The sequence below is a fragment of the Crocuta crocuta genome, unplaced genomic scaffold (genome assembly GCF_008692635.1).
Source record: "Crocuta crocuta isolate KB4526 unplaced genomic scaffold, BGI_CrCroc_1.0 scaffold271, whole genome shotgun sequence".
In the NCBI taxonomy this organism is placed as follows: Eukaryota; Metazoa; Chordata; class Mammalia; order Carnivora; family Hyaenidae; genus Crocuta; species Crocuta crocuta.
In genome coordinates this window covers 5,824,203-5,834,385 of record NW_027527824.1, presented here as the reverse complement: position 1 = coordinate 5,834,385, position 10,183 = coordinate 5,824,203, and the positions used below count along the sequence as shown (strand labels likewise).

Genomic DNA, 10,183 nt, shown 5'->3' with positions numbered 1-10,183 from the left:
GCAGGAGGCTTGTAAGGCCGAGGGGCGCGTGTCCCCGCCGGGGCCGGGGCCGGTCCTCCGATGGAACCCACGATCCACCCCAGGATGGCGGTGATGCTGGTGGCTACTCAGTCTGGGCCAGTCTCCGAGCCAGCGTCAGAGGAGCAGGAATTCCTGGCATGATCTTCCAGGCCCTTCCTCTGGGCCCTGTGTGGGCTCCACCTCGTGCATCCATGACGCCCCTGCCGGAACGTCCCCAGCGCCGGAACCGTTATCTCCAGGTGCTTTCCAGCCTGGAGTTTGGGAAGGGCTGACAGCCCTCTTGGCTTCTGGAGACCTTGGGGGAGCAACCACACACACACACACACACACACACACGCACACACACGTGTGTGCATTCACAGAAGCAGCGGACAGTGGAGGCAGAAATGACGAAGGTGCCTGGGAGCCTTTAGCCCAGAAGACATTGCAAATGGCCCAGTCGCTCTGGCCGGAGTCTTCACGCAGCCAGGGCTGTGAGGTGGGACGGGACCGCGGCCTAGGATTTCCGGAAGCGCACTTCACTCTGAGGAAGAGAACAAGGGAGAACAGGGTGAGGGTGGGCCAGGAATACAGATGCCGAGGGTGGGGGCCCAGAGCCCAAAATCCAGTCCAGCTGTCACAGCGCACTGCTCCTCAGAGACAACGGGGAACCATGGGAGCAGAGAGACCCACCAGACTGCATTTCCGGAGCGGCCACAGAGCTCTCTGTGCCGTTCTGCCCTCGCTCTGGCACAGGAAGGAGAGGGGAGCGTGGACCTCCTGCTTTACAGCCAAGATGGGAGGCTGAGGGAAGGTAGAGGCTGAACGGGGGCAGCAAGGCGGGGGTGAATCCCCACACCCCGAATCTCCATGAGGCTAACTTCCTGCCAAGGAGGGAGGCCATCTGCCCACGCCGCTCCGATGAGCTGTGTGAACTCACTCCTTGGCCATCCCGGGGACAGGACGGCGCTACCGGGGCCGGCAGCCAGCCTGGGCCCGCCCTTTTTCAAGCCTTCAGAGGAAAGAACTGGAAGGAGAGAGACTCGGGCAGCTGGGGGTGGCCTACCGTTCGACTCCTGCCCCGTCCCAGTCTTCACACCACAAGCACGAGGGGGTGGGGGGACCTCTGCCGAGCCCCTGGGGAGAGCCCGGGCCCTCTTGCAGGCACCCCCCCTTTGGGAGCTCCCAGCCTGCCCCGCGCAGCGGCCCCTGCAGGCTCTCACCTCCATCTTGCTGTAGATCCAGGGGAGGACTTCCGTCACTTTGGTGTACACACCGGGCTTGTTCCTCTGGCCACAGCCCGTGCCCCAGCTAGTGACTCCGGCCAGGTACCAGCGGCTGTTCTGCTCACAGACCAGGGGCCCCCCGCTGTCTCCCTAGGGTGGGGGAGCACACATATCAATGGGGTGGGGGAGGTGGTCCTTAAGCCAGAAACAGCGGGTGCCTGATTCTCACTCCAAACCCAACACCCCAGCACTCCCCAGGCCCCCTGGCTCTCAGGAACTGAGACCCACCCCCAAGCGGCCTCACCTGGCAGGAGTCTCTGCCTCCCCGAAGGTCCCCAGCACACATCATCCTTGGGGTGAGGTAACTGTCATAGACCAAGAAGTCATTGCATTTCTTAAAGTCAATGAGGTTGACCTGCACCTCTCGGAGGAAGGGCGATGTCTTCTCTTCAGTGAAGTGGAGTCGAGGAAAGAGAAGATGGGAAGGAGTGAGACTTTGGACAGCTTCACGGCCTTTCAGCCACTCAGCCAGACTCCCAGCTTCCTGGGAGTGGAGGGTACCACTCCCATGGCTGGCCAGCCAGCACACACACACTCCCACGCACCTACAACATAGGGACACACACGTGTGTACACATTCAAACTCAGCCCATCAGGGTGCCTGCAGGCTGTACACTGCTTTTCTGTACTCAAAGCACGGCCAAATACACCCTTTCATTTGTTTTTCAGTAACTATGTGCCCTGAAGAGGTGCAATTAATCCGTTCACAATTGGAGAAACTCTCGTGGCCGATGCTGTGACTCGCCCACAGTCATACCGCTGGTCAGTTCCGGAGCTGAGATCAGAACAAGGCTGCTCCCAGGCCAGTCGCCGCCCCATCGCACTGAGCAAGGGACAAGTGGCCATGCCTCTGGCAGCTGGCCAGAGTCTAACAGCGGGGCCAGCCAGGTGTGCTCGGGCCAAACGTAACCAATCGCACAGAACCAACATCAGACAAGGCCACTCTGTCTGTGACGGTGGGGAAGCGTGGCCAAACAAGGCCACTTCACACTCTTGTTGGAGGATAAACGAAAACAAGGGAGGTTACGGTGCAAGCCACAAAAAGACCAAATATCCCCTCTCTCAGCCAATGGGAGTGGCTACGGCCTCTTCACCGATGAGAGCTTTAGACTCAGTTTATCCTTAGCTCTTAGATGAGATTATTAAGATACCCAATCACGGAATCAGCCCTGCTTCCTGAAAGCTTCCAATCTAGAGAAATGCTCTATTTCTTGGATTCTTTGAACCTCCATTACCAACCACCCAGCTCCTACAATACGTCCTTTCTAGCACTATTAGTGTGACTTCCACGGTTCTCCACGGTCTATGTCCCCCCTCCGTGCGATGAGCAATGAATCCAATGCGTTCACAACTACAGACGGTTTCCAGGTGGTCTTGGCTGGAGGACACCATCATACCAACTGCTCTGACATATACTCGGGGATATACACATCCATCTTGGGTTGGTTTACGGGCTTTCACTTTCGAACGCTCTGTGGGAAGCTGTTTAGGGGATGCAGGCACCTGGTGCGGTCTGCATCAATGGAAGGATCTTAACCAATCAAGTGGAGCCTACATGGTCTGAATACAGGCTGTGCAGTGCGGTCAATCCTGGAAATAGTCTTTCTTCCCTTGTGAGATATGTGAATGAAGCGTTGGTGTCCTCACTGGGAGGTGGCATCTAAGGGTTCTGAGGAAATAAATATACGGGCCCTTATGTACGGACCTGTGTATAAACACATGTTGTGTGTACGTATAGGAAAGCTTTCTGCACTTACATAGCTGTATGTAAAAGTAGCTGACATTAGTGAAGCCTGTGTCAACAGCTGGGATTTTTTTTCACTTGTACACGTGGCACTTTTTCTTTTGGTTGAGTAACGCTGCCTAGGCCAAGACAAACTTTTTTTTTTCACTTTTAAAAAGAAATTCAGAAAAATTTCGATTTAATGGGGGCTTTTTCAATGGAAGAGTTTTTTCAACGGAAGAGATTGGGTCAAGGGTGGACATCGCAAGATTAAAAGTTTCTATTCTGTGCTAGTAGGTGGTCTGCCATGTGTGGGGGTGAGGTGAACACATACAACCCTCACCTAGCTAGGCCCTCCTCTGTATACCCCGGCACATCACCCCCCTACACTCCGTACAGACGCACACGTACACACACACGTACACACACACACACACACACACACACATACATACAGCCCAGCCTCTCTGCCCCCTCACCATCTGTCTCCTTGGTCTTCCCAAAGCCTGTGATCCAGCAGGTCTCATTGAGGCTGAAGGTCTGTCCGTGCATAGGGAGGCAGGCAGGGTGGACATGAGCTGCAACGAGACCTCAAGACATCAGGGCAGGGACAAGCCTGGAGATCTGGGCGGGATGGTATTTCAAAGGACAGGAGTCCCTCCTCGCCCCCAGACTGGTTCTGAATCTTCCGGGACCTTGAAGAAACTCAGTCACTGTATCTTGACCCTCCAGCCTTCTGGGCACTGTCAGAGTCCCTCGAGCATTCTGATTTCAGTGTGTGCCGTGTGGGCAGAAGCTTATCCCTTGGAAGTTCCCCTGTGCCAAGCCAATCCTGGGCAGCCACACATCTCTGCCTCCTAAGAGTGGCTTTCCTGGTGGGACCCCCTCCGTGCCCATCCATCGGAGCCAAGAGCAGCCGCAGGCTAAGTCCCAGGCATTATCACCATGGCATCTCAGCCATGTGTCCAGCCTCGTCTGGGGACAGCACCCACGGGTTGGCCAGGGCCTGAGGCACCCGCCCCCCACCCCCCACAGCTCAACCTCTCCAGGTGGGAAGAGCACATCCCTAGAGGCACAGATCACAAAACCACTGCTCACTTGCTCCCGTGCTCAGAAACATCTAGAAGGTGCCGTTGAAGATCACTTCACAAGCTCTCTCTGAGGACCAGCACCCTTAGACAGACCAGGGCATGGACCACCAAACCCCAATTTGCAAGAGGAAATTCTCAGGTGATAGAATGCTTGCAGTGTCCTTAACCGTTTGTTACGCCCACTGCAGCTTCCTGCTAAAACAGTGCCCAACACATGCAACGTGCTCAACAAACAGAGCAAGGAAGAAAGGAAGGACAGACACAGAGGAAGGGAGGGCAGGAGCGAGAATCAATGCTAGATTCTTCCATAAAATGGGCTTTAGTTTTGGTGCCTAACACATTTCTCTGCTGGAGAGTAAACAAACAAAAAATAAATGAGGGTTAATAAAAAGGGGGAGGGGTCGCCTGGGTGGCTCAGTCGGTTGAGCGTCTGACTTTGGCTGAGGTCATGATCTCGTGGTTCGTGAGTTTGAGCCCCGCGTCGCACTCTGGAGACTGCTCCGGATTCTGGGTCTCCCTCTCTCTCTGCTCCTCCTCACTCACGTTCTGTCCCTCTCTCTCTCAAAAATAAACATTTAAAAAAAATTTAAATAAATGAGGGAATGGCATCAATTATTAACCAAAAAAAGCAAAACACAGTTTCCTAAAATATGCTCATTTTTAAGATGTAGGGTCTTAAAAACATGTGACACTGTTATATATTCCACTCATTTTTATGGAGGGATTACATGTATCAGTGAGTTTTCCTGAGATTTTGCCAATAGTACTAGGACTTCATTTTTTTGTAATTTTTTTTTACATTTATTTATCTTTGAGAGACGGAGAGAGACAGAGCGCAAGTGGAGGAGAGCCAGAGAGACAGAGGGAGACACAGAATCCAAAGCAGGCTCCGGGCTCTGAGCTGTCAGCACAGAGCCCAATATGGGGCTCAAACTCACACCCTGGGAGATCATGACCTGAGCCGAAGTCGGTCACTCAACCAACTGAGCCACCCAGGCGCCCCCAGTACTATAAATTCAAAGTGGTAGGCCTGCCGAAGGAGTTTAAGAAAATCCGCCTGATTTCTAAATCAAAAATCAGGGCACATGGTCTGACCAGAGGACTACATAAATCTAAGCTGTGAGACTCAGACGACGCATGTGCTTCCTGCCCAGGGGCCTATCAGAGTCCGGAGAGGGGCTGCCATGGTCTGAAAAGCACGTGCAATATTATAATACCTTTCATTTGGTTTTACAAATTACTTAATTTGATTTGGAATTCCAAATAACATTAAGGGGGCTTGAGGTGGTTGGAGATCTGGATGGTTAGCCAAATGGAGTCTGGGTTTGGCAAGACTGGAAAGTCCAATTTTGGTCCTGTAGACCGATCGCCCCCTTTGGGGAGGGCATGAGGGGCAGGGCAGGGGTAGTGGAGTGCCCCTCACCTCGAGGTCCCTGGGCTCCACTAACCAGGCTGGTGGACCGGAAGAGGGTAGAGACTGTCCGCCCGCTGGTGGGCGTGGCTCTGAGTGGGAGTGGCTGGGGTGGGCGTGGCTCTGGACCGGCCCCACCCCATAGAGTTCTGCCCTGGTTTCCTCCTCCTCACTCCACTGTGATGACCCGGTGTCTGAGTCATGACCGATACCACCTCTGTAATTAATGTGCCCAGAAAGACCAACTCACAGGCTCAGAGCAGGAGAAACCAGAGACTGGACTAACCAGAGAGCCCTCCAAGGTTTCTGGAAAGCCTGGTGCACTCAGCTATCGTTCAGGGAAGCCCCACCTGTGCCAGCTGTCCTCACCATCACATCAATGGCCTCTAGGGACTGTCTGTGGGGGTCACCCATTGTCCTATTTGCAATTGCAATGGAGAAGCCTGGTACATAGCACCAGACACACATTAAGTCCTGAGTAAGTTCACAAATGAGTGAGTGCATTAATGAACGAACAACTCCCCTAGCCTTTCCCTCCTACAGTCAACCTCACGGCAACCCACCTGTGGAATGTGTTCTCAACTGCGGTGATAGCCAATTAGCCAGCAGAGAGCCCAGAGCAAAGAGCATTGCTCAAGAGGGGGGGGATCCCCCCTGGGTCCTGTCCTGGAGCGGCCACTTACTGCTTCATTGCCTTGGGTAATTTTCGCTCTCTAAAGCTCCATCTTCTCAAATGTAAACCGAAGCTTATAATAGTACCTGCTCTACAGGATCGGTTTTGAAGAGTCGAGTGTTACCGCAGATGTAAAACGATACCGCAGACGTGAAACGCCTACCACGGCGCCCAGCCCCTGGTAGGTGCTCAAGAAATACACATGAAACAATTCAGTCTGTTTACACTGATGGAGACCAGTATCTGAGCCTTGTCTCCGTCACCAACTTGCAATGCGAGATGCATCATTTGGGGCAACCTTATTTCTAGCCTCTAGGCCTCAGTTTCCTCCATGGTAAAGTAGGGGCGTCCCATCAAATGATCCCGAAGAGCCTTTGACTGCCACTGTGCTGAGGGTCTGGAACCCCAAGAGGGGTGTACGGATGCGGCCGGGCTGGGGCTTCCGGGTGGCCTGGAGGAGCCGGGGTGGGTGCGCCAGGAGTTGATTCACTCACCGGACAAGGTCAAGGGCTTGGAGAGCCGCATGAGGGCGATGTCATAGTCATCCTCCTCGTCCGTGTAGTTGCCGTTGATGATGATCTGGGAGATGGAGGCCGCCTCAGGCAGCTGCAGCAGGTTGCTGGTCCCCGCGTAGACCTTCCAGCCTTCCAGGATCTTCTCCCGGGTCCTGCGGGAGCCACAAGAGAGCGGGGGCTGGTGGGGCCCGGTGACAGCATCCGCTGCACACAGGGAGCCAGCTCACAGGCAGGGGGATGGAGGGAATGACTCTAAAGGGAGCCCTCTGCCCCAGCCCTGGGCTCCGAACCAATCCTGTCTCCACAGCCCGTGGTGAACTGGGCACCCTGCACCTCCCAAGAATGAAGGAGAGTGCACGGGCACAGCCGCTGAGCGTTCACCCCCAACTGCCTCCTTGTCACGCCACCGGGTTCCCTACATGGTGGACAGGGCGCATCTTGGCAGAAATGGAGCTTTAGATGGCACAAGCGGACGTGCCGAAGACTGACTCACGACTGGGGAAGCGAGTGCCCCGGCGGCCTCGTCCTCAGAGCCCTTTCCTGCTCACAGGCTCAGAGGGATGAGCCTGACTGGTGACAGAAGCTGACCGTTCTACCCTCCCTGCGATCCCCACCCCCTCAAGTCCCGGGTCGGCCTCCCCTCCTGTAAGTTCCTGTTGCAGGAAGTGGAGGCCTCTTCAGGGGCAGGCCCCCCAAGCCCTTTCATCTGTCCGCCTCACCCTCCCTCGGGGTCAGCAAGGTCACTCTCTCATCCTGGGCCTAGCTCGGAACTAGCAGCCCCAACTCACACTCCCAGGACCAAATCGCAACGGCAGATCATTAGATCATGGCCTTGGCCACACCAGTGCCACCCGGCCCTCGGGGGCGGGGGGGGGGGCCGGGGTCACAACCCAAGCCCCTCTCAGTCTGCCATTGGCCCTTCCTAGTGATTCGCAACCCAGGGTGATCACCCGACCCTCGGGCACTTACACAAAGAAGCAGTGAGCAGCGGTGAGCACCCACTGGGCGTCAATCAGCGTCCCCCCACAGATGTGCGTGGTGCCATAGTGCAGACTAACTTGCCAAGGCCACTTGCTCTCCGGGGCCAGCGCCCCTCCCACGATCCGCCCGGTCATGGCCCTCAGTCCACAGTCTGGGGAGAAGCAGAAGAGACGAACCGTGACCTCTGCAGCTCTCAGAGCCACCGTTGTGCTCCCTGGGCCCAGGGCAGGCTGAGGCAGCCCCATCCTGAGGGCACCCACCCACCCACGACACTGCTCAGCTCACTGAATCCGAGCTGGCTCGGCCGTTTCCTGCCAAAGCAGAGCCAGAGGTTAGATTTCTGGGATCACCTGGCAGGAAGTTCCATCCTAGGCAGGTTCCTCTTTCCTGCCACGCAGTCACTCTTTCCTTAACTTCACAAGTGCTCACTAAGTGCCTGAAGCTTTGGGCAGCGTGCCAAGCATCAAGGTCATGGTGGTGAACCCCAGGGCTGCCACCAGGAGTGCAGGGAAGCACACCAAGTCTGACAGGGCCCTGAACTGATGGGCACGGTGACGGGGACCTCTACCATTTCCGAACAAAGGAGAGATGAACTTTCCCTGATGTGCAGGTGCATCCGGGGCCACAGGGTTCCCCAGCGGGTCATTTAGGGCTACTGGGGACCCTGCATGTACCCCAAGGGAACATTTCCAAGCACGCTCTGGAGTGAATCCTGCGCCCAAAATTGTGGACGAGGAGGAGAGTCCTCAGAGTTTGCTCAGACATGTGTCCTTTTTTTCTTTGAAAGGGGACAGAGTGAAGAAGGAGCAGCGATCTGAGGGGGTGGGCACTGTGTAGTCCCGTGCCTGCCTGCTCTGGGGAGCTCCCCTCCCTGGGTTATCGCAGAGAGCACAGCACTGTGGGCTGGTTAACAGCTTGGGATTTGGGGTCAGACCCGAGGTTGGATTCTGGCTCCCTACCTACCATCGGGTCTGAAACTAACCAAGGCACACATTTCAGCCCCTTATCAGTAAGTGGACAGTAATCGCATCTGCCCCGTGAGAATCACATACAACTGTGTTTATCGAGAGCACCGTGCCTTATGCATAGAAGGTACTCAGTAAACATTGGCCCTAGATCTCGTTCTGCATCTGTTGATATGGGAGCTTTAAGCTGGTCCAGATTGGCTCTCTCAGCCCTTCCCATCACCTCAAATCCATGAGATTTGTTGTTCATCCCTGGTATAAACAAGGTTTCTGAGCTGAGCAGAGTCAGGAGACAGGGAAAATGCTACCCTGAGACTGTCCCAGTGCCTTACAGCGCCCCCAGCCCTGAAGCAGGCCTGCTAGTTAAGACCATCTTCCTGGCTTGGACCCCCAGGGCTGACCATCTCCCCTAGAGAGGTCCCACCCCTCTGCTCCCTGACTCCCACCCCACACAGGCCACCGTCCAGGAGGAAGAGCATCTTCTTACGGGAACACTGGAGAGAGACATACCGCTGGGAAGGGCATTCAGACCTGCAGGAAGAGATGCAGAAGATGTGAAAAGGGCACATTGAACACCTCTTCCAGGAAGCCTTCCCTGCTGGACCCTTTCTAAGTTCCTATCCCATTTCCTTTGCACAATTAGAGATTCTGATCTCCCTCCCAGAGAGCCAGACCCTTCCAGTGCTTTCTCCAGGAACGGGGATGGCTCCGTGCAAAGCATCCCCACTCTTGTCCGCATCCCCTGGTTTTCTTTTGGTAGGTTGCACACATTTGAATAGATCTATGTCCTTTGAACTCAGGACTTCATTGTCCCAGCATCTTCCACAGCTGAACAGGTGGCCTGACCCCCTCTGACAGTCCCTCAATGCTCCCCCGGCAACGTAGTGCACAAAACACCTACACAAAGCAGGCATCCAGGGTACAGCTGATCCGTTCCTTCCTTTCCCTCTCCTCCCCATCCCTTTTTCTCTGGGAGTCCTGTTTCTTCTTTCCCTTCCCCAGGGTAAACTCTGCTAGCTGGTGGAACATGCCCCAGCCTCCCACTTAGCGGGAGTGGGGTGGAGACAAGGGCAGAGCCACAGCATAAAGACAGATGGCCAGCAGGGTCTCCCCGTCCCTGACCACATGCGCCTGGCACTCCCTCTTCTGCTGCTCCCCCCGGCCTCTGCTCACCCCAGTGACGTCTCTCCCTTCCCACCCCATGCCCACTCCCTGCAGAAGCTTCTGATTCAAACACCCGGCTGCTGGTGGCCCCAAGGTTCACTCGTAGTCTCTGGCAACCAGATAAACCCTGTGCCACCCTGACCTTGAGGTGCTCTCTGCACCAAGCTTCAATCAGGACTTTTAAGTCAGGAGGCAGGTGGCAAATGAGGGCTGTTTCTGGGAAGCTCCTGACATTCACCATGGGTTCCGGGCGGCTAGGTCCGAGAATGGCCAAAAGAGAGGGGCTCCTTGACTCAAAGCGCTCCTCCATTTCCCTGCGCACAGGTAGGCATCCTAGCCTGCCCCCCCAACACCCGCCCCCCACCCACCGCACA

General features: G+C 55.5%; 1 protein-coding gene across 1 annotated transcript in view; it reads right to left on the bottom strand.

Annotated features, from left to right (window-relative positions):
- Positions 1-517: 517 nt before the first annotated feature.
- Positions 518-10,183, bottom strand: part of TMPRSS13 (transmembrane serine protease 13) — a 49,386-nt gene continuing 39,720 nt past the window's right edge. The window contains exons 8-15 of the mRNA XM_077777883.1: position 10,183; positions 9,133-9,176; positions 7,669-7,831; positions 6,679-6,851; positions 3,489-3,587; positions 1,531-1,673; positions 1,224-1,376; positions 518-544 (exon numbers count right to left, since the gene is read on the bottom strand). The exon at position 10,183 is cut by the window's right edge and continues 95 nt beyond it. Of these exons, the coding sequence (XP_077634009.1) occupies positions 518-544; positions 1,224-1,376; positions 1,531-1,673; positions 3,489-3,587; positions 6,679-6,851; positions 7,669-7,831; positions 9,133-9,176; position 10,183 (803 nt within the window). The remainder of the gene's footprint in view (positions 545-1,223; positions 1,377-1,530; positions 1,674-3,488; positions 3,588-6,678; positions 6,852-7,668; positions 7,832-9,132; positions 9,177-10,182) is intronic.